This window comes from Brachyhypopomus gauderio, chromosome 19, assembly GCF_052324685.1.
Source record: "Brachyhypopomus gauderio isolate BG-103 chromosome 19, BGAUD_0.2, whole genome shotgun sequence".
In the NCBI taxonomy this organism is placed as follows: Eukaryota; Metazoa; Chordata; class Actinopteri; order Gymnotiformes; family Hypopomidae; genus Brachyhypopomus; species Brachyhypopomus gauderio.
In genome coordinates, this window is record NC_135229.1 from 7,607,650 (window position 1) to 7,631,832 (window position 24,183).

General features: G+C 44.3%; 1 protein-coding gene across 2 annotated transcripts in view; it reads left to right on the plus strand.

Moving 5' to 3' along the window:
* Positions 1–23,826, plus strand: part of col11a1b (collagen, type XI, alpha 1b) — a 63,503-nt gene extending 39,677 nt beyond the window's left edge. For both annotated transcript variants that reach the window (XM_076981052.1, XM_076981053.1), the window contains exons 38-67: positions 224–277; positions 401–508; positions 660–749; positions 2,746–2,799; positions 4,967–5,074; positions 5,847–5,954; positions 6,739–6,792; positions 7,016–7,069; positions 7,514–7,621; positions 12,749–12,802; positions 12,894–12,947; positions 13,058–13,111; positions 13,252–13,305; positions 14,105–14,212; positions 14,327–14,380; positions 15,066–15,119; positions 15,547–15,600; positions 17,043–17,096; positions 17,623–17,730; positions 17,882–17,935; positions 18,034–18,087; positions 19,226–19,333; positions 19,940–19,993; positions 20,098–20,133; positions 20,247–20,300; positions 20,385–20,643; positions 20,745–20,857; positions 20,968–21,036; positions 21,171–21,404; positions 22,039–23,826. In XM_076981052.1, the coding sequence (XP_076837167.1) occupies positions 224–277; positions 401–508; positions 660–749; positions 2,746–2,799; positions 4,967–5,074; positions 5,847–5,954; positions 6,739–6,792; positions 7,016–7,069; positions 7,514–7,621; positions 12,749–12,802; positions 12,894–12,947; positions 13,058–13,111; positions 13,252–13,305; positions 14,105–14,212; positions 14,327–14,380; positions 15,066–15,119; positions 15,547–15,600; positions 17,043–17,096; positions 17,623–17,730; positions 17,882–17,935; positions 18,034–18,087; positions 19,226–19,333; positions 19,940–19,993; positions 20,098–20,133; positions 20,247–20,300; positions 20,385–20,643; positions 20,745–20,857; positions 20,968–21,036; positions 21,171–21,404; positions 22,039–22,185 (2,568 nt within the window). In that variant the 3' untranslated portion in view covers positions 22,186–23,826. The remainder of the gene's footprint in view (positions 1–223; positions 278–400; positions 509–659; positions 750–2,745; positions 2,800–4,966; positions 5,075–5,846; positions 5,955–6,738; positions 6,793–7,015; positions 7,070–7,513; positions 7,622–12,748; positions 12,803–12,893; positions 12,948–13,057; positions 13,112–13,251; positions 13,306–14,104; positions 14,213–14,326; positions 14,381–15,065; positions 15,120–15,546; positions 15,601–17,042; positions 17,097–17,622; positions 17,731–17,881; positions 17,936–18,033; positions 18,088–19,225; positions 19,334–19,939; positions 19,994–20,097; positions 20,134–20,246; positions 20,301–20,384; positions 20,644–20,744; positions 20,858–20,967; positions 21,037–21,170; positions 21,405–22,038) is intronic.
* The last annotated feature ends 357 nt before the right edge of the window (positions 23,827–24,183 follow it).

The following is a 24,183-nucleotide window of genomic DNA, read 5'->3' on the forward strand; positions in this document are numbered from 1 at the left end:
AGCCTTCACCCACTGGTAGAAAGAACATGTCATCGTGCTCTGGGCTATAGTGAAAATAAGGAGCTTGAGTGACATCCTGGCAAAATATGGGCTTACACAAGCGAGTCTATTTTTATGCAAATCTAAAGTACCTGTAGAACTTGTCTCTTGGACTTGTTTTTGTCATATGCCACTAACTGATCATTTCAGGACTGATTTAATATGTAAATATTGTCGTTGCAAGGGTTTCCAAGGAAAGACCGGCCCCCCGGGCCCTGGAGGTGTCGTAGGACCACAGGTACTGAATATATAAGCGCTGGACAAACCAAACCAGACAGAAAATCCATCTGACTGTTGGTGGAACGTCTGCTCATGAACTCTAGCTCTAAATCTGTGAGGCCTCCTCTGGATTATTTTAAAGGGATCAACTGGAGAAACTGGCCCTGTTGGTGAGAGAGGTCACCCCGGGTCACCAGGCCCCCCTGGAGAGCAAGGTCTTCCTGGAGCCGCCGGCAAAGAAGGTGGAAAGGTACAGTTTACACGAAAGAGTATTAACATAAATAATCTATCAGATTAATAAAAAAATGACTCATTCCCAGTAAGTATTCTATATTGTAATGATCATGTATAGGTTCAGTTTTGATAAGTCGAACTGAGTCACTGTCCCTTATTTCCTGCAGGGTGACCCAGGTCCGCAGGGCCATTCTGGCAAGGTGGGCCCGGCTGGGCTGAGAGGTTTCCCAGGACAGAGGGGCCTTCCTGGCGCATCGGTAAGGACAAACAGTCCAGTGTCACGAGCTCAGCCAAATGTCCATTATCTGCCTGAACGCCTGCTGTTGTACCAAATGCTCACGCAGGCTCTCGGCCTCTGTAGTGAGCCATGACTGTCATCACTAACTCAGCATGGCACCCCAGAGAGTGCACTGATGAATGCACACAGTTTAATGATTTACACGCAGCACTATAGAAGTTCTGCTGTTGTGAGAGTGCTATAGAGCGCCGGAGCACCATAGAGTTCCATAGAGTTCTATAGAGCACCACACAGAGCTTCATAGAGCACCATGGAGTTCTATAGAGCTTCATAGAGCACCATAGAGTTCCATAGAGCACCATATAGTTCTATAGAGCTTCATAGAGCACCATAGAGTTCCATAGAGATTCATAGAGCACCATAGAGTTCCATAGAGCACCATAGAGTTCCATAGAGCACTATGGAGTGCCATTATTCAGCCGTTACATGATTTCATTTACATTCACACTGACATTATTTCGTAGCGCAGAATTATCTACTGCAGAAGGCTTTTTTGAGCTGCAGTTGTAGTTTCCCTGTTTGAGTTAAACCTGTATAAGCTTGTGAGGTGTTAATCCACACCAGTTGAAGCAAGTGTGTGAAGGAATGGAGCTGAAGCAACTCAGAATTGTGATGCTGCCCCCCAGACGGTCTATCAACGTGCCGTAGGTCTTCTCTGCCTTCCACAATTAGTACTTTTACGCCTGATGATTGCTGGATTTAATACGCCAGACCATGATCCTGGAGCTGGTGGTTTGCATGTGAAATGTGCATACGAATTCTCCCAGAGCTGAGCGCACACGCACACACGCACACACACACACACACACACACACACACACACAGGCACATAAGACGTGGCAGGCAGATGCTCCTGGTCTGTAGTCCTCCGCACACGCTCTACTCTTTACTGGAGAGTACGGCAAACACATACGGTTAATATGCCTTGATTCCTATGTTAAGTGAAATAATATATTATACGCAATTTGCACATTTCATGACACACAGGGAGAGATTTATTCCTTATTTGTCCTTAGTAGTTGTAGCAGTTTGGTTTGACTACTAAAGGAAGTCAGGCATGACTGCGTCCAGTCACTGTGGTTTTTGTCTACACTCACAGACCAATTATACACCTTTATTTCATTAGCCGCTCTATGGGGTACACGTAGAGAAAAGCCTTTCGTGAGAGGTCAGTTTCTTATCACAGGACGTCTCTTAGCTCGATGTCCGGACGTGGCGGTGAGTTACAGACGCTCCCTCAACACCGCGGTGCCCTCGTCACCCCACCTGCCCCCACTACAGTGTCAGTGTCTCGCCGATAATGGTGCACAATGGTGTAACAAATGATGCACAGTCATCCTGTCAGAGACTGACTGCTTCACCTAACAGGCCAGTGAATGTGGGTGCACACGGGTGTTGACAGTGCAGTGGGTGGTGAGCAGACGCTAGTTTGAGGTCAGGATTGATTCGGCTTCATGTTTATATCAACCGCGGCAACATTTTTACATTATTTTCACCCAAATGATGTAATAACAAAGGCTTTGCTCTCTGTGTCATTTTCCCCAGCCTGTGAAATTGAGTCAGTGTTAGAATGAGAGAGACATGAAGTTAAGGCTGAAGAGAACTTGTTTTCATTCAATACTGAGGTCTCTAAGAAGAGAAGCTGTCACGTCCAGTCACCCTAACAGATGGTCATTTGCCCTAATGCACCTGCTAAACTGGTCTTAACTGCAGCTGCACACCTGCCTCGGATATTCAGATACACGGAGCAACCTCGGCTGGATCTCTTCACGCCAGCTCTGCAAAACCAGAACCAGAGCCGAGCCTGAACAGTCACCCTTGCCCACATATCTGTGCATGCGCTCACACCTCCTGTGATCTGGACAGTTGGTGTGACGGGCATGACATCACGTTCGTCTCGTGCAAACCCCCCGTGCGGTATCTCACCCCTACTGTCCGGCTGTTTTCTCTTTCAGGGTCCAGGCGGTCTGAAGGGCGGAGAAGGACCCCAAGGCCCGCAAGGCCCCGCCGTAAGTACTTCTGTTGCCATGGAAACACTAGGCTTGCTTCTTTCCCTCCTACGTCTCACTAGAAGGACGGCTGGGTGGGTTCTGGACAGGTGGGCGGGCCCGTCAGGCAGGTGGCGGACATAATGACCGGTCACGCTGGAGTAGGTAGGCCTTCTTGGCATGGGACGCACTCTCTGATCCCAGTGGATGAGTCAGCCCACATGCTCAACTCGCTCTGACATGTGACTCACTCTTCCTCGGGCTCAGAATGCAGTATTGGCAGAGGTGGCCACTAGGGGGCGGGACTAAGCCCTGGTTAGTCATTGTCGGGCCTGTGGCTCGATCCTCAGGGTGTCACCTGTAATTAGGAGATACTCTATTTGTTCTCATTTCACAATTTTTTAATGCATGCAAAACAGTAAACCAGCAGGTGATTGGTTGACATGTATGCTCCAGCGAGTCCAATCACACGCTCCGATGACGGAACAAGTCCTTAAATGTTGTGATATGTTTTAAGCGATTTAGTAGCAGCAGCCGTGTGGCTGTTATCAGGGTGATCCGAGCCCACTCACTCCACAGTGCGGTTCTCTTGCAGTGCTAATGTTTCTAGCAGCCGTGCGCATTGGAGGCACAGCTGAAGATTCTGTGTCTGTAACGGACAGCCAGGTCCGACGGAGTTTAGGGGTTTCGGTATGATGCTAATAGGAGTGTTTGACTTTAAAACAGCTCATTGCCTTCCTGTGTAAAACAATCAGGCGACTCAGAGCAGAGCGGGAGAGTTAGTGGCCAAACCCGCCAATCAGTCCACAGAGACTTCACTAATCAAAACTCCAGGGTTTGGAATGCTTTTGTTTGTGTGTGTGTGTGTGTGTGTGTGTGTGTGTGTGTGTGTGTGTGTGTGTGTCCTCTGTCAAAAGACTATGTGATTCACCAGCATGACTGAGGGCAAAATAATTTCATTACTGTGACATCAAGTTTTGTTTGTGATATACTGAGATGTCTGAAGGAGATTCCAGATCTCTTTGGTCTTCGATTTAGTAAATTGTTTATTATCAAGAATAAAAGCCTTTATGTTCCTACTTGATTTGACTTCCTAAAAGATTTGTCTTTTCTTTTACTTTTTTTACTTCACAGTATACTGTATATAACAACATTATTTGGTTGCAGTTGGTATGCGATTCAGGTTTGGAAAATAAAAGTCCACCTCAGGATTTTGTTCCAGTTGGCTGGATTGTCTAATTACCTCAAGCCAGCAGGTGGAATTAATTAGTGAAACCATCGGGGTGATGCTGAATCACACCAGGACTTTTACTTTTAGAGTCTGACCTCCTCTAGTGGCTGTCAGTACGTGCCGTGTGGCCACGTCTGAGGTGGCACCAGTCCGTCCCATTCATTTGTAATGAAAGGGGTTTTGATCCTGGAGATCTGAGAGTCTTTCGTCTGATTCTGTAGTGTGTCGGGTGCAGGGGGGTGAGTCGTGTGCTATGGGAGGACTGTATGCACACAGACTTTGTTCACAGGTATTACTGCTAGCGTCCACATAGCCATATGTATCTGTGTGTGTGTGTGTGTGTGTGTGTGTGTGTGTGTGTGTGTGTGTGTGTGTGTGTGTGTGTGTGTGTGTGTGTGTGTGTGTCCATTTGGCCATGCTTAGATACACCTGAGTAACCACTGAGCAGTGTTCTTGCTGAGAGCCCTCCTTTGTGTGATTCCTTCAATAGATTCTGCACTAATAGCTCCGCTAATGGGCTGTTTTCCAATAAGGATGCACTTTCACCACAGTTTTGAATCAGAGTTGTGGCCCACATGTCTGGTCCATGTGTCTCTCACTCAGAACCGAAGCAGCGAGCTACACTGGACGCTTCACAGCTCTGTGTCCGCGTGTACCGTGTTTACCGACTGTCAATACCAGTTATATTTCTGACAAAACGAAGACACACTTGTGTTCTAGACGACACTTTCGAACTGATCTGACCGATAAATGAAGTATGCCAGACAGTATTGTTGTGTCAGTGTAAGCGGTTCTGATAAAGCACTTTTGGAATTGGGTGTGAAGTGACAATGCAGAAAAACTATATTTTGTTACCAAGGCCATAAGCAAGATGCGTTTGGGGCTTGTTAAAGATTCTACTAGTGTAGCCTGTGCGGTGTGTCATGTTCCTGCTGATTGGCGGTGTCTGGGTTTCAGGGGTCTCCTGGCGAGAGAGGTCCTGCAGGACCCGGCGGGCCCATCGGACTGACGGGACGCAATGGCCCCCAAGGACCTCCGGGACCCGCTGGAGAGAAGGGAGGGCCGGTAAGAGCTCGTACCTGACTGGCGGATAGTCCTGTACTGTAACGTAGCAGTGAAGTCCTGTTCAGATGTTTCATAGAATATGTAGCTCAGGAAATGCTCTTCATTCCTGAGGGTTGAAACCATACAGGAGTAGTTTGAGATAACACATTCAGATTTTAGAAGTTTCTCTCAGTACATTTGAAGCCTTATATGTAATGTAAACACGGTGTTTTGCTACGTTCCGCACTGTATTGAATGGAACATGAATAAGTAATGTGTAGTATGTGAATTAGTAATGTGTAGAATGTGAATAAGTAATGTGTAGTATGTGTGATCACATCTGGTCAAACATCCATTGTCATCAAAATGAGCATAACAACTAGTCTACTAGTGACTAGTGATTTGTAGTGATGTACAGTAATATAGTGATATAGTAATATAGTTATAGAGTAATATAGTAATAGGGTAATATAGTAATATAGTGATAGGCATCAGTACTATTCTGTCATTCTGAAGCACATGAAATCAAATGCAGTTGTCTATTAGATGCTGAGATGTGTTAGAGAGAAAGCACACAGCAGCCTGTGACCATGAGTCACTTTGACAACAGCGCTAGACGACACCACAGCCTCCAAACAGCTCAGCTGTGTCTCATCCAGAGTTTTTTAACCGTGCCAATAGTTTGGCTTGTGATCGTACCGTGACGTCCACTTGACCGGATGACGGTGGGTGTAGCCGGTCAGGGAAGACGTAACTCACCCCACCACGCCCTCTCTCTGCTGTGTCCATTCAGGGTGAGAAGGGACCTTCTGGGCCCGCCGGCCGTGATGGAATCCAGGGCCCAGTTGGACTGCCAGGAGCCGCGGGACCTCAGGGCCCACCCGGAGAGGACGGGGACAAGGTAGAGCGCCCCAGGCTGGTGTGGCACAGGGCCGTCTGCCTGCCGTGCCTCGTCCGGTCTGTCGTGTCCACCACAGAAGCCCCTCCCCCTTCAGAACTCTACATCAGCACTTCCTCATCCCAACTGTGCACTAATGGAGGCACTCTGTGCTTTATCCATCATCATAACCCAGCCTGACACAGAGAGTCATTAACGCACAGCAGTGATGAATCTACAACACACACACACACACACACACACACACACACACACACACACACAGAGATACGGGCACACACACACAAACATATGCAACCAACACCCTTTCTCACAAACACACACACACACACACACGTGCATTTGCACTCACACACACACACTCACTCACAAAACTCCTTCCTCCACAAATACGTGCACATGTACAACTGAACACACATGCTATGGAATCCAGAGGTGAAGGAACTGGCCTGCGTCTAATATATTCGCGCATATATTATCCACAGGCTTAACATAAGCCCAGGCCTCATTCGCATACACGTCACGCCCCTCGTTACATTCCTCTTACGAATGCTGGAGCCTTAGACGAGCCAAGCAATCAGTTAACCACTGACGGGTCCCAAGGACTGTTTAGCAATCAGTTTCAACTCCCCAGGCTGATATCCACCATAAAGTCATACTCCTGTTTTGGAGTTTCTCGCTAGGAAGGGCAGCTGCACGAACCATTGCTGGATGGGAGGAGAGGATCAGATGTGCTTCATACCAGAGCTGTGAGGTCTTCACCACCGTGTGTCTTTCTCTTTTCAAGGGAGAAGTTGGAGAACCGGGTCAAAAAGGGAGCAAGGGAGACAAGGGCGAACACGTGAGTGTCTGCTCCTCGCAATACTCAACAGCTCCTCCACACCTCCTTCCTCAACGGTCTCGTGAATGCTGATGTTTGATTGGCTGCCTTCTCTTAAAGGGGCCACGCCCCTTTCGTTCCTGTCCGGGCCCTTGTTGCAGTGTTTGTGTCATGTGTCTGGGGGTTTCTGTTAAAGCAGAGAAACATGTGCATTGTTGTTCTGTCTGCTGTGTCCTTCCCTTAGGGTCCCCCCGGTCCAGGTGGACTCCAGGGTCCTGTAGGAGCTCCGGGTCCTGCTGTAAGTAACACACACACACACACACACACACACACACACACACACACACACACACACACACACACACACACACCTTTATAGTTTTCAACACCCCTCATGTCCAGTCTTCCCCATCCAGCCGAACAGCAGACCGGCCTCCAAATGTCCAGTGGCCAATATTTATTTTTTGTCTCATCTGTCAAAGTCTTGTCTCTCTTTTACTCGCTCCCAGTCTCGCAGTCCTGCACCCTTAAACAGCAGAATACTCCTCCTGAGGAAGATTGCCTCCTCCTCCTCCTCTTCTTTATTTTCACTCTGAGTCCCGCAAGCTCGTTTTGATCTCCCTCAAAGACTCACATACGTGCGTCCGTCTGCATAGGACCTGCCGGCTACTGTTCACTCTGTCACACCCCACACCAAAGCTCCGTAACCTGCCGTAACCGCTGACCCGTCTCTGTCTTCCAGGGCAGTGACGGGGAGTCTGGGCCCAGAGGACAGCAGGGCATGTTTGGCCAGAAGGGAGACGAAGGAGCCCGAGGCTTCCCTGGACTTCCAGGTCCTCTTGGGCTGCAGGTACCAACACGGCACATCATTGATCATATCACCATCTAGTTCCAGCAGTTCCTCTGATATATAAGGACGGCATGATGAACTCTGGATCAGAAACAGCAGAAACACAATCATCTAAAACTCATGAAGGCCTCATTTTCAACATCTCCTCACTAACCAGCTACGGTACATTATCAGATGGATAAAGTCAGACAGACTGGGGACAAACGGCACAAACCCACTGCAAGAAATGCAGAAACCCAAATAACAGACGTGACCTTCAGCATCTCGATCTTTTGTTATACAGACCCGATGATAGCAGCAGCTCTGACAGCTGGGTTGGAAACACACACCGTCACACCCCCCATCTCACTCCCACATGCCATAACCCTAACCTTCTATCAATGAACGAATATATCCACAGTTAGATTGATAAGGGTATAACACATTTCAGACACATTCTGCTGGGAGTAACTGATCGAGTATCTACAACTTAAATCAGTCATATACTTCAAGCAAGAGAAAGGATCAAACATTTTGGTCTAACTTCCTCAGGTTCAATCTACTGCCAACTCTCCTAAAATAAAGTCCTGTCCAAAAAATATAGGTTAATATCCAAATCAGCCCCAACAGTATCCATGCCAAACAGGAGAAGGGGCCTGTCTGTTAGTTCTTAGTCCTCCGGCTGATTATTCGTAATAAAGTACATTCAACATAACTATGGGACCAATGTGCATCTTGTGCAATGTTAAGTCATGGAGCACAGTGCCCCGGTCAAAGAGGAATCATTTCTGATTCATGAACACTGAAGTTTGTCCACACTGCTTCTTTTGTAGCCCTGACAACTATATTCATGTTTTATGGTACAGCACACGTTTGCACTATTACCCTGTTTTGGAAACAAGTTAGAAAACGATGACCCTGTGACATTTGGTACACAGGAGAGATGCTTTTATTATGATAAAATAAGAACACAGTGATGGGCAAAAAAGGATTGAACAAAGACAATTGTGTGGTTTATGAAGCAGAACACATCAGTTAGGCAGGTAGGGGGTAGCAGGCTACAGTCAGATGTGCCTGAGTCTGGTACCAGTGGGGTCCGGTGGGATGATGGAGGACAGGTGAACAGAATGAACTTGTCAGTAGATGATTGTGGGTGAGGGTGTGGTTGAGGGTCGTGACTGGCAGGAGCTTGTGTGTGTGTGTGTGTGTGTGTGTGTGTGTGTGTGTGTGTGTCTGTGTGTGTGTGTGTGTGTGTGTGTGTGTGTGTGTGTGTGTGTGTGTGTCTGTGTGTGTGTGTGTGTGTGTGTGTGTGTGTGTCCAGCTCATTCCATTATCCTAATCAAAGTCATCTATATCACAATATCAGCACATTATATCTAAGTAAGATAATTTGATGAACTGGAAACCAAGGAAGAATACTGACATCAATCACTGGGAAAACATATTCATTGTGTATCAGTAGAACACATATCTGCTTCCATCAGAAACATATCTAAGATCAGTCTAGATACCTCAGTCTAATCTCATCACTTATTACCACAGTAACTCTCCTAACAGCTACCAATACTAAACAGAGATTTATCAAACCTCACACACATAACCACTCTGCACCACACCCATCAACACTGCACACAACAGAAGGGTTCTCTCCAAATGTTCCCTTACACACACACACACACACACACACACACACACACGCACACACTTCAAACAATGGGGTTGTATATAGTTTAAAATTAGTAGTGCTTCAGTATAAATATAAATTATGTATGCATGTGTTATCTTTGTTTTAGTGGCTTTTTTGTTATTGTTCAGTTTCATCATATTTTATTTAACTTATTTTAGTTTTGGTGCGTGTCCTTCTCTAAGGGGAGAGCCACTTTGATTTCTGAAATGTCTGACTAATAAAGTATTCCAGGTCCTGAAAGTGGAGGGTGTGGAGGTGGAAAAAAAATAAGAGATGTGTTAAATCGTCTGTACACTGTGTTCCTTAGCTGGTTCTCATTTTCCCTGCCGAGTAAATTACATGCTGCATCATCACAGACTATCTCGGTGATATCCCAGCAGCCACTGCAGCGTTCCTGATAATGAGAGTGAAAGCCGCTATGTAGTTTCAGCTATGCTACGTTGCTTGTGTTACACCTGTAGAGTGAACGTTCCTAGAAGACAGTATTGCAGTGTGAGCATTTGTGGCCAGCGTCCAATAATGACTAAGGGGCCTGCTGGTGTGGTTTCAGTCTTTGGTATTGGATTCGGGTTTTAAACACAGATCAAGCCTGTCATCCCAGACCTTACTCCAGCGGCGTTAAAGATCTTTAAGGCAGCACAATTTTCCTCACAGTTCAATTGATGTTATGAGTTATTGATCCTGTGACGATCCTGATGAGCAGAGATCGGAGAAAACCGGGGAGGGCTGTTTCGATCACTTCGAAGTGTCTGCACAGCTGCGTGGTGTTAGTAACACCAAGTTCATAGGTGTTGCCTAGGGATGACGCATACTGTTACACTGATAAATATGTCAGTCTCTCTGCCAATAAACTGAAAATGCAAGAGTTGCAAGGGTCAGACTTGGCCACACGATTGTGCTTGAAGCCTCAAGCTGCCACTGGGAAGCTGAAAATAAGGGTGGTGACTCAACACCAAATCGGAAAAAAAATAGCAGCTGGATGTCACGTAGCGTGACAGGAATAGCACAACATGAACAGTTTGGTTCGTCTTCATTTGACCTTTGAAGTAAGAGTTCTTCATTTTTAGGTTTATTCTGATATTAAAGATGACATTAAACTTCAGACACATTTTACACTGCGTTTTTTACACCACGCAGTGTCATAAATCAGCTCTACAAATGTTTGGGTCCAGATTTGTAATGACCAAGCCAGTGATGACACAGGCAAGGAAAAAGTCCTTGGACAAAGTTTAGGAAGAAACCTCGGGACACTCCAGACAGAACCCATCGTTCCTGGGCAACCCGGTTGATAACCAGTCCTTGCTTTATTCTATTACAAATCTATATTCCATGTAGCTACTTCAATATATGTGTCAGCTTCTGGCGCGGGTCAGGGGTGGGCGAGATGTTTCTGCAGCTGACCCACTGGAGGAGACGGCGTGGGTGGCAACATTGGTTCATCTGCTAACAGCGTTGGACGATTTTTGTGGCGTCATCTCAGTTTCTTTGTCACCCATGAGCAAGTCATGGCATCATGTCTGCAGTGAAGATAAAACAGAAAGAGCATGCAACACAAACTCAAACACGGCGGTGACGAGCATGCAGGTTTCAGCTGATCTATCTATAGCAGCAGATCTTAAAGGGAAGGCCATAGGGAGAGCAGAGACACTGCAGTCCACACGCATCTTCACAACACATGACTGGACAACATGGAGTGGCTGTAGTGTTCAATGAGTTCACTCAAATACTCTGGGGTCTGGACATTTTAAAACTTTATACATCAATAAGAGTATTTTATAGTTGAAATGATATTTAACTGGCGACCAGTTCTGAAAGAACAGGATTAATATGGCCAAACCTTTTAGTTATTGTTAAGACTCTGGCTGATGTGTTCTGTACAAGTTATAGCTTATTTCATGTCTTTTTAAAGCATCCAATTAGATGGCCATTCCAATTATCCAGTCTTGATTAAATACATGATTTCTCTGTATATATCTCAGTATGCATTATTACATAAATGGAAAAAGGCAGTTTTAGTAACATTACACGTGTGTTAAATGAGAGATCAGAACATCTTGGATTTTTATATCACAGTTGTATTGTTTCCATAGTAACGCGTTTCCATGGGCTCTTTATTTTGGTTTTGTTCCTGGTTGTGCCACATGGTTTGTTGTCCCCACTCTCTTATTGGTTCAGTGGGCTCGTTTTCATCCTGTTGGTTCCACTTGTTCCTGTTTTCTTGTCTCTGATAGTTTTAGTTTATCAGACTTTGTATAAATATTCCTTGGTTTAAGGTCATGGTTGATGGTCTTTGTTTACAACTACCCCTGTCTGTTGTTTGGTTATTTTGTCAGGTTAAGACAATTTGTCAGAGAGAGTAAAATTTTGGAAAGAAAAGGAAAATAAAAGTACTCCAGTTTCTTGTCCATCTCGAGGTTTCCAGATCTTAGATTACCAGCCATTGAAACGGCCAATTTTCAATTCAACTGTTCTGAGTACTTTAACTCTGATTCTGAATAGTTCAATTCTGTTTTATTCTGAGAAATTCAATTTAATTTGATTCTGAGTAATTCATTTCAGTGTGAATCTGAGTAACCGCTCCAACTCCACAGTAGTTTCTCACTACAAATTATTTTTGGCTTGGAGTTTGGCCATAAGTACATAATCGTTACTTAAACGGTTAACTGTTACAGGAAGTATTTAGTGTGACCAGGGGGGAACTAACACTACAGTTATCAGGCGTGTTTCAGCTCTTTGAATGAGGCGCAATACAAAGCAGCCAATCAGAACAGAGCTCATTCATTTCATATCTGTCTTAAAGGTGCATTAATAGAAACAGCCTCTTTAATTCTAAGGGATAGAGGCTGTAAGTGATTGTGTAAAAATTAACTGACTGTATTTGAAACATAAAGCCATACAAACATTGTATGGTGTACATCAAGAAGAAATATTAAATAATGTAGAAAATGTAGGATATGGATCCTTTTAAGCAGAAACATTTACAACATAAAATATAAAATAACTGAGACCACTCTCTCTCTCTCTCTCTCTCTCTCTCTCACTCTCACTCGTATACACAGTCATTATGTTGAAGTTCTCTTCAGACCTAATAAAAAATGTGATTAATATTTTTTATTCACTAGCTTAGAGTCAAATGTGTAATACTACTCAGCTCTCTAGCAATACCAATTTAATTATTATAATTAACTAGTTAGTGTTAATTAGTTCAGACTTACTTGTTTCTTTTTTTATTTAAACTTTTAATGGAACTGCTGTTGGCAAATGATGTAATTTTTTCCCTGTTAATTGGTACACTGTAACACAATTCCTCTTGAACCCCCAGTCTGAACTATTCACGCCCAGTCTCTCCCTGTGTAGCTTTAACTCCGCTTGGGACGCTGGGTTTGCCACAAGCAGTGGTTCAGTAAGTGTGTCTAGGGTTTCTCCCCTTTTCCAGTATTAAGTCTGCTCTTCTCTCAAAGGGGTTGCCAGGACCTCCGGGGGAGAAGGGGGAGACCGGGGACGTTGGCGCTATGGTTGGTTCTTTCGTTTTCTTATGGCTGGTGATTATTTCCCCAGTTTTCACTGCATGTGCTGATTGTTTTATTCCCATTGTGTTGTTAACAGGGTCCGCCCGGTCCACCCGGCCCCCGGGGCCCTCAGGGGCCCAGTGGAGCTGACGTGAGTCCTTACGTTTTGATTTCCCCCCCCCTGCACTATGTCAGGCACCGACGTGAGTCCTGTGAGCGTCTGTCTAATCTAGTTATTCATATTCGTTTTTGGATTAACAGGGAGCCCAAGGTCCTCCCGGTGGTATCGGATCAATGGGGGGAAATGGAGAGAAGGTGAGATGATCGTGTTCCCACTAACACCTCAACACCTTCCATCAGTTCATCTCGGGATTTTTCTGTGAGCGTCGCAGACGCCTTGCTAATTTGCAGATCTTGTTGCCATGGCAGCACATCTAATATGACAATCTTTGCAGGGAGAGACTGGCGAAGCAGGCAACCCGGGGCCTCCTGGAGAGCCCGGTCCAGTGGTAAGTCCACGTGGCTGCCCGCGCACACTCTTGACGGCTGTTCGGCCGACATCTCTGACCCGCATGTATAATTGAGCGTAGCCTTTTTCTCCGCCAGAGGACATCATCTGTGTTCTCACCTCCTCCCACACAAGCATTAATGACCCTTACACGATTCTGAATACATAAGGCTTCTTCTGTGGTCCTCGGTGGCAAATGAGCTCTGTTTGATCCTCCTTTAGCAAGTAATATCTATCCAGCGCAGGGATAGAGCCAAGGATACAACATCACTGGTGTTTCAGTTATCGTTGTCTGTTTATATCTGTTTATTGAGTGAATATAAAAAGGCCACCTGTTGCCTCGTGCCTCTTTGGTTAATGTTGACATCTCACTTGTTTTTGATGGTGTGGGTGTATCAGGTTCTCAGCCGTGGAAAGAAAATCACCTAAAGCGATGCGAGCTGTGCCTTCTGCACTGATTTTCCTCACTTAAGTTAGTGTTTGTTCTAACCTACGCACGGGGCGCGCGGCTCTGGTGATGAGATTTTAAAAACACAGTTCTTAACTGGATGCGTGGCTTATCTTTGGTGTCACATTGTAATCAAGCATTTCGAATGCCGCAGCAACGTTAACGTTAGCCTACTGCGCGTCACGCGCCTGTTTCATAACACCTGACCGTGCTGGATGTTTGTAAACACTTCCATCCACTGAGTGCAGCAAAGTGTATATGGACCACAAGCAGACGGGACCAGCCCTGTGTGTTGGTTCTCCTTTTGATGAGGGGCCACAGGATTGCTTATGGCTGCCGGGCATTTTCGCAGGGCCTTAAAGGCGAGTTTGGTGAGAAGGGAGAGGCGGGGCCGCCCGGGGCAGCAGGACCCGCAGGTGGCCGAGGACCCGCCGGAGACGACGGCCCCAAAGGAAACCCGGTGAGTCACGCCTGTCCTCTTAATGCTGTCCTGCGCCGCGTGAGTTTGGTTCATGTGACACTGCGTTCTTCGCTTTTGAGTCAGCGTACGTGTTGTGTACTTTTTTTATCTTAGGGACCTATTGGCTTCCCTGGAGACCCAGGTCCCCCTGGTGAGCCTGGTGTGGCTGTAAGTATGAGCTGTTTCCTCTATGTAGTGGAAATCCTCCCTCCTCTTCCTTTTGGGAGATGTTACGAACGCATATCACCTGCCTTAAAAACAGACCTTTTTTCCTCAGGCCATCAGATTTCTGTCCATTTCTCTTATTACCTCACACTGTTACTGACTCCTTTCCTCTTAACATAGTAATCCATCATGTTATGGAACATTCCATGCACTCAACACATAATCACTCCTTCCTTATGATTCTTAAAGCTGACCCACTGTTATAAATGTCACGTAGTACATACCTACTAGAAACAGCACTTGTATAATACTACCATCGTAAAATGTAATATATTTAACATTCCCTCTTATTTATATTTAAATGTGCACTTCTTATATTCATATCTTACAGTGCAATTTCACTCTCTGCCTACCATTCTTTTCATAGTAGTTTATTTCTATATTGTCAGCAGCATGTCTGTCTGAGAGTACTCTAGCGTTTCATTGTAATTTAATACCTTGTATCGAATTGCATATGACAATGAAGGACTTCGTTTGACTTGACATATCATCTAAGCTATAAAACTATAAAACTCTTACATCTTTGGGGGGAGAAAGTGATTTGACTGAACATACGAGCCACTGGAGGATAGACCTGAAATTGGAAAAGGCTGTGGACAAAGGAGTGATAGTGTTCTGTTTCTCACAGGGACTCGATGGACTTCCGGGAGACAAAGGGGACGACGGGGACGCCGGGCAGCCTGTACGTCGTTTCATTTCATTCCTACGGTTCAGGTTCAGGTCCCAGCCGTGCCATGCGCCGCTGGTGACTGTGGTGACCCTGAGACGGTTGCCAGTTGCGGGATGATAAAAGTCTTTTTTTGTCCTTGAGTCACCGTGCAGTGTGGCAGGCGACCAGCGTCCTGCATTGTTTTGTAACAGAATGAGGTGCAGGGAAGTCTCCGTACTGTGCGCTATAACGTTTGTTGCATGCTGAAACGCTGAGACCTATACATAAAAACATTCCCTCCTCAAAGACTTGTCACGTGACGGAGAGTACAGAGAAAGTAAAAATACAACACTGGGTAAAAAAAGAAATTCTTTCTGAGGACTGATGTCCTAGAGACACATGATGGAGTTCATTATTGGAGGTTCAGATGTGACCCATATTCACTCTGTCTGCATTGCAGGGTCCCCCAGGCCCATCTGGAGAAGCAGGGCCACCTGGACCACCTGGGAAGAGAGTAAGTCCTCCGACACAAACAGGGCAGGCATGGTGTTCATTTGTGTTTTTGTTGCTGGTATTGGGAAGCATCATCTGATGAGAGCCACATCTTCAAATGAGTTGGTTGTAGCGCTTAGTTGTAAATAAACACTAAAAGTATAGTTTATGATAAACAGTTTTTTTTTTCACCCCGTTTTAAATTCTATTGCCAGTAAATCTTGGCTACAGAAAACAATGGAGACGTTTTAGTGTCCCAGAGTTTCAACTTGCCCTAGAATTTGAAAAATGATTCACACTGGGCCAAAAATGAGTCTTGCTTTCAAATCTCAGTGTAGCCAAGAGGGTATTTAAAGAGCACGGGTCCCAAAAAGCCATTTTTCCTGTTCCGGAGGACAGAGGAAGGCTGACATTTAGAGTTTCCCTAATAGAAAACTGACCCCACTCTCTTGAGTGACAGCAATGAGGAAGCGTGTGGGAGCCGCAGCCCAGGAGGAAATGAAGTTGTCATTTTGAGCACCGGTTCACACGGGCTGCCATTTTCAGTGCCTGCCTGGAATAGATTAGGCCCCAGAGTCGCACTGCATTTTATGACCTGTCCCGTCACAGTGCAGCAATGGTTTACAGTTCATTAAAAAAGGCCATTTATCTGTTGCCATCAAAGGGAGCTTTCGTACAACATGCCACAAAAGAAGTTTTCAAAGATGTTTCTTCTTCTTGTTTAGTTTTTTTTTTTTTTTTTTTGGTTGGTTGGTTGGTTGGTTGGTAGTTTTTTATTCTCAGGTGCACCAAGCCATTACCTTGAGATGCTTTCAGATGAAGAATAAGAACTTGGATTTACTATTAACTGAGTGTCACATTGTTAGTGGATTTGGTTGAAGTGTTGCTCTTAAAATGGAAAATGATTAAATTGACGTGATCATCAGGTCTGGGGTGTAATGGAAGTGTAGCTGCATTTCAGATCTACTTCACTCCTACAACTTCAGTCCACATGAATAATAAACTGATTCATTTACCAAAAATTCACTTCCCTGTGCCCTGAATCATTAATTGGCAGACAAGAAGCTGCATGACAAATTACTTCTGCTCATGTCATTTTCTGAATAATTTTACATACATTAATACTAACAAATTTGACTAATTATGGTATCAGTATACATTGAGAGGTTTATGCTGTCATGAGGCCCTGTGTCACAGCCACTGTATTAGCCATTATTTAATTACACGTAATCTGATTACACCAGGGGCAGTTTCCTTTAGGCTGGGTGGCTATGTGTTGTACCTCATACTCCTTAGCTAGGTCAGTTTGATCGAGCAGCTACACCTGAGGGGCTTGACGTAGCATTATTGGCTGCTTGTTGACTTGAGATTTTCAAACAGCTACACTACCTTTGTCGGCAACCAAAACGGTGTTATTCTCTGCTGTTCCAAAGTAATAAAACATTTCACTTCACCCCCTTTTAGGGTCCTATCGGACCAGCTGGGACCGAGGGCAAGCAAGGAGAGAAAGGATCAAAGGTGAGAGACAGAGCCCGTCACAGAGCCCGTCTGCGGCAGGGTGGACAGGCCATGCTTCTCACTGCTGACCAGAACATCTTTCACGGACCTGGCGTGCAGGGATTTATCTTGTGAAACCATTCACCGACTTGTTCGGACTTCAGGCGTGACTCAATAAAGATGAGCAGGAATGTCTTTTCAAGATCTCCAGACATCAGACATTAATTGGATAGTTTAATCCTCCCTGTGGATTTTGTCTGAGACAGTGATAAGCATTTTTCTTCTATTTCTTTCACTTCTCTTTCTTTTTTTTTCCCATTTTTCTAAAAGCCAGAACCACAAAAATCAATTAATAGAATGACACGTTTAATCAAAGCTGCAGCTACTGAGACCTTCGTTGAACTAAGATCATGTCGATTTCTTTTGCAAAAAAATAAATAAAACTTCAGTGAAGTGACAAGACGTGACTGTAGGACGGAGGAAGAATTTGTCCTGCCGTGTGAACATTTGTGGTTCTCGCCCTGATTCAGTTCCATCCACCCCACAGGGCGAGGCCGGAGCTGAAGGACCAGTGGGCAAAACGGGGCCTGTTGGCCCTCAGGGGCCCCCTGGAAAGTCTGGTGCTGATGGCCTACGAGGCATTCCTGGCCCTGTGGTAAGAGCTGAGGAATATTTTCCATTGTTGGCTGAGCTTGAAGCTTCAGTTAAGAAAGCTAAAAGCTGATGAACGATTGCTGATCTAAGTCACTCTCGGTTTAGCAGCAAATTGATTCAGCGAATATAACAGATCTACTACGTCCATACAGGGGGAGCAAGGACTTCCTGGTGCCGCTGGCCAAGACGGTCCCCCTGGACCACTGGTGAGAGATTATTTTTTAAAAATGGATCTATGGATCGTGATCTACAAAACCTGTTCTTGTTCATTGACCATAAGCTTTTTTTTCCCCTTGATCTTCAGGGCCCTCCAGGTCTCCCAGGTTTGAAAGGCGATCCGGGATCTAAGGGTGAAAAGGTGCAGTTTCTAACGCAAAACTTCATTTGCAGTGAACCAAAAACTGAATCAAATGATTAAGAGAAAGTAGAAATGCCTCGTCCCTTTTAAAGAAGATGGGGAATGTTTTAAAGCTGAGAGGGATCATTTAATAGCCTGTCGTTGGCAGAAAGGATGTCTTTTTCAATGTTTATCTTTTTGAGCATAAGATTTATTTGTTTGTGTGTGTTTGTTTGTTGAGGGGAAATATGCAAATTTACATGCAGAACTGAATTGCTCCCACAATTTTTCCTATTGCCATGTAGGCACAGAAAGAAAATAATAAAATAGGCTACAAGCTTAAGATTTTTTATGTGGATCAAAGCCGTTCTGAAACAAACAGAGCTGCACATAAGAATCTGGTCTAAAAGTAAGAACTACATTTACACAGCCATCTTTTCTCACAGTGACAAGACATAAAGAAACTTTCAGAGTCTTACAGAGATGTGCTTTCAGTCTGACAAACAATGATTAAACTCTTACTGCAAAACCCAGCCTGCAAATGATAGCCCAAAGAATATAAGCACATAAATATGTTTTATGCACCAACGCAGTGCAAAGCACATCACACACTTTACGGTTAATACTGAGAACAACCATAAACATACCTCTTTAAATCCATGATATTATTTTATAGAGCTCAGTTTTCATTAGCTGTTTGACTTGTAGGGAATAAGAAAATAATTTAATCAGTAGGCTGTATTCTACACTTATGGCAGTAGTTGATTTTCAAGCGTGGTATTTTATTGTTGGAAGCATAGTCACTAACATCTGTTCAGCTAGTTATAGAACCGAAGTTAATGAGCTTCATTGAGTTCTATTAAGGTAAAAAAAAAAACTTGTTTGTGAGATGATAACAGCTTAAAAGACTGAAGAGAACTCAGTCTTAAATCCTGGCAAAGGTGAACTGACCTGCACTGCTTTGGAAATACCGCTTTACATCTTTAATTCCCTGTTTAGGATAAATACTTTAGAATAAAGGCTTTATAATCTATCAAGAGGTAATAGTGTCCCCATGCTGTTCTTCAATCGATTGGGGATTTTGTTGAATTATTCAGGTCTGAGCAGGCTGTGTCGTGCTTTGGCTGTTCCATTTTAAGGTGATGTTTCTCCTGCACAGGGTCATCCAGGTCTGATTGGTCTGATTGGGCCACCCGGTGAGCCTGGAGAGAAAGGAGACCGAGGCCTGCCTGGGCCTCAGGGAACACCTGGAGGAAAGGGTGATTCTGTACGTGGATGCTCCAACCTCTTTACCTGTTCCAAAAATGGGAGGAAAACGCCACATTAACTGACTTCTAAGTGTAACTTTGGGTTTAAATGTTCAGCGCATAAATTTCGAGTTGTTCATTACTTATTCTGACAGGGAGAAATAAAGATAAAGGGATAGAAGTTTCAGTTCATGTAGAAGTTCTGGGGGAGTTTTTGAATGGCCCTCAGAGCCTCGCAGTGTGATTTTGAGTTGATTGCAGATGCTCCAGACTGGGTCTGTCAGAACTGATCTGACGCTCTCATCTCAATCGTGGAAGAAAAGCATTCATGTGGAAGGGGGAAAAAAAAAGTTGTTTGACACATTTCCCACAAAAAGGAGAGAAAAGTTGGTTTTCTTAATATGTCACTTGTTAAACCATGAAGCATAGCTGTGTAGGTGTACGCTTATGAAACGGTTTCACAGAAAGCATGTCGGGATCCAGAAAGGATGTAAGCGTTTCTGACGCTTGATGTGGCAATTAGCATGTCGGCATTTGTATTATTTTAGCCTGATTATGAAAAGTATTATAGTATTTATGTTCAAAGGCTTAAACTAATTACTTTTCCCGGATTGTTCTGAATTCAGGGTATTGGTGGGTCTTCTGGTCCCGTAGGTCCGCCTGGGCCTCCTGGCATTCCTGTAAGCTACCCTCTACTTAGAAAATACCCACAATTCCTGTGAACAATTCTTTGTTCCTTCTACTTCATCTGACATCTTCTGTAATCTCTTTCCCTGTGTCTAAGGGTACACAAGGGCAAAAAGGTACCAAAGGTTCAAGTGTAAGTACCACACTTCCACACCCCTATTAAGAATTTATAAGTGGTTAACTATTTGACCAGTAAAAACTCCCTTGGACGTGCCAATCTTATCCTTAATGTCTTGTCTTTTAAAGGGTCCGGCTGGTCAGAAGGGAGAACCCGGTCTAATCGGACCTGCTGGTCCACCTGTAAGTCAAATATTCCATCATGAGCTAAATAAAGCATGAGTATGTACTGAGACATGGGTATGTCCTTGCTTCTGTTATACGCAGGGTCCACCTGGAGACATAATCCAGCCCCTGCCCATTATGATGTCCAAGAAGTCGAGGAGGTCACCAGACGAGCAGTCTGATCAACCTGCTGACATGACGGACTACGGCACGGAGGGCGCGGAGGGCATGGAAGACATCTTTGGTTCTCTCAACAACCTCAAGCTGGACATCGAGCGCATGAAGTTCCCCTTGGGCACCCAGGACAACCCTGCCCGGACATGCAAAGACCTGGAGCTCAGCCAACCAGACTTCCCTGACGGTGGGAGAAACCGCAAAGGATTTCAAAAGATCCGAGTCTAATTAGTGAGAAGAGAGAACTGGGTTCACTCTGTGTGTGTTGTGATTTTGTGCATTTTATAGGGGAGTACTGGATCGATCCCAACATGGGCTGCACAGGAGATGCCTTCAAAGTCTACTGCAACTTTACTGCAGGGGGAGAAACTTGCATATACCCTGATAAGAAATCTGCAGGGGTGAATGTTATATGAAAACCTTTAGAGAAGTCTGGGGTTCAGACCAAGTGAAAGCAATTGCCATGCTTTATGATGCAGTACTGTGTAATTGATTGTGCATCTGTCTGCAGGTTAGAATATCCAACTGGCCAAAGGAGAGTCCAGGTTCTTGGTTCAGTGAATTCAAGCGTGGTAAAATTGTGAGTACCCTCTCGAACATGGCAAAACAAGACACGAGGTGGGGACAACCCGTGAGCAGTTGGGCTGCGTTCATTCTGCGTCAGAGTTGAGGTCTGCGTCTGTAACTTTTGTTGGGCGTTCATCTGTGTTGCAGCTTTCCTATGTGGACGTGGAGGAAGGTTCTATAAACTCGGTGCAAATGACATTCCTCAAGCTGCTCAGCTCCTCCGCGAGGCAGAACTTCACCTACATCTGCCACCAGTCCGTGGCGTGGTACGACGCCAAGAGCGCCAGCTACGACAAGGCCCTGCGCTTCCTGGGCGCCAATGATGAAGAGATGTCGTATGACAACAACCCCTTCATCAAGTCCCTCTCTGATGGATGCTCGGTAAGGGTGCAGGACAGTGCTATGTCATCTACTGTCAGTACTGTCATTTCCACACATCGAGCTGTAGGATTTACTAATCAGATGGTCTTAGATGTTCCATTTTCTTTGTTGAGGTCTAAAGGTGACCAGGCTATTTCTGTGCACGCTCCAACACCGGACCAATCTCCTGTATTTTATCAAATCATCCTCCACAATAAGTCAAATTAAAAAACCCATTTTCTCAGGCATTTGAGGCTTTTTAAAGATCACGCTTTCAGTCGGCTGTTCTGTCTTTGTTCTTTCTGTGACCCCATCAATTGCTTTGTGTCTTTTATAGTTTCTCTCAGTATGTTACTTTCCTAATTAAATTATTGTGCAGTTTTAAGCCCTTTGCAGTACTTGTTTTTAAGTTAATTTCTCATTTGTTCCAATCCACGTTTCATTTTAGTAGATCTAATTGTGCAGCACTTTGGTTGTCACCTGCTGTCTTTTAAATGTGCTCTATATATGAAGATGTACTAATGCATTTAAAAATGAATGAGCTATGGCTGTGATTACAGTTAGGACTGAACTGATTGGTTATCATCTTATGGCCAAATGTTCATCACTGAGCGCTTGGTAAAACAATGCGTATTGATCTCCTTTGTGTTCGCAGATGAAGCAGGGCTATTCCAAGACCGTGATGGAGATCAATACTCCGCGCATTGATCAGGTGCCCATCATCGACGTCATGTTGAATGACTTTGGGGATCCGAACCAGAGGTTTGGTTTCGAGGTAGGCCCCGTGTGCTTCCAGGGCTAGACGGCTTCTGTAGGCCTCAGGCCAGGATGGGCCGAGGAGCGTGGACATCCACCATCATCGCCTCCTTGCACCAAAAATACCCCCCCCCACACATTTTTGTTGGCTAATACCAGTGCCTGCACTGTGTAAACATCAAGGGACATGTTACTCGCTCTCATGGGGCATTAATGAGATGACTGACACCTGCTATCGGAGAAAAGACGTGAACCGACTGGTGAACTGTGGTGCACTTTCAACGCAAACATGGAGGAACTCTTCTTTACCGCCCCCATCCCTCCATCCTACCCCATCAAGCCCAGAACCTACCAGTCTTAATCCCACCATCAATCTAATGCGTAACCCCAATTTTACAACCAGATATTTTCCTACCCTAAACACACTCACTCAATCTTCATCCCAGTGCCAATCTCACTATCCATTGTAGTAATTGCAGGTGCATTCCTCACAAAATAACAACAGTGTTGTGCTCTCCTCTGAAATATCCAATAACTTAAGGTGCTAGGGAAAGTGCATTTTGACATAACTGTAATTATTATTTTGTACAATACTGTTTTTTTCTGAATTAGCTTTCTAAATCTTGCATGTGTGTCAGAAATGCATCTGACTCTTTAATTTGATGAAATTTTGGTAACTACGCAGACTTTTCTAGATATCTACTTTTGTTTGTTTTTTAATGTTCGCTTTTAATCTTGAAACAATTGTTCTTTACATCACTCGAATAAAATCTCAGTTCAAAAGCATTCCTATTTGTAATTATAATGCATATCTTTTGTAAATATGATCCACTTGAAGCAAATAAGAGTTTCCATTTATAAATTTTCCATCAGCTAGTCAGCCATTTTCAGTGGATTGTGAAGAACTAACTCAAATGAAGTCATAGAACTCATTTTTAGGATGTAATACAGATTTTGTTTCTACTTCCCACTAATGTGTGTTTATTAAGTGGTAGCAGTGATGCTGTGGTAACTTTAAATAATTCTATTATGCAATAGAGACTTGATAGGAATGCTATGTCAAACTGATCACCTTGATGGTATACCTCAATCTTTTGAATTAAGTGTCAGATGCAAGGAAGAATTATGTTCAACCCTGTATATACCTTGGTTGCACAGTTATGTTTATGTATTTGGGGAGTGGAGTTATTAAGTGGAACAAAAATTATATATTTACTAAAAACCCAATGTTCAGTTCAGTTTCCCTGACGAGCCCTTTTGGTAAAATTTCCTGTGACTAGAATTGGAAAGAAGGGCTTTTCAATAATTCAACAATATTAAAGCTGGATTCAGAACAGCATTGTATTAGATGTAAATTGTCTACTCTGTGTATGAAGCACATTTCTATGATCCAGTCAGCTTTGCATTTGTTTTGTGTGCTGTACTTGGTAACGCTTCAGCCAAGACTTTATTACATTTTTGCACTTCATATGTAAGCTTCTGTGGTACAATGTGTTCAGGTAATGTGGTTTTTGAACTCCAAAGCCTACAGCCATTTGTTTTTCTTTGTCTCCATCATCTCCTGCCCATCTGTATATGTCCCTCTGTCTCTTCCAATTACCTGACAATAGATTTTCGAAATTTACACATTTGTGTAATTTTGCCTATAATTTATGTAAAACGTGGAATAAATGACTGGTACAAAATAGGTAGTTTCCATTCAATTGCAGTCCTCGTACACACTTTTGCAGAATCTTCGACCCAAGACAAAATAGGTGAGAATTCCATTATGCCATATTATCTGGAAAGCAATTTGGGGGGGGGGGGGGGGGGGGGACTGTAGTTTATTTGAATGAAAGATTTATGGTCAAATCATTTTCAATTGATTTTTGTACAAGAAAATTTCTTTCCAAGTTTCAACACAGACGCAGGGTCAGGGTGCGTGTGAGGTAAAGAGAAATGTGGAGTGTTCGTTCTTTGTGGTGATTTGATGCGTGTGGAAGTTGGCACGCAGACAGCATATTCTGCTCCTACTGACTAGCCTGGTTGCTCATGCTAATAACCG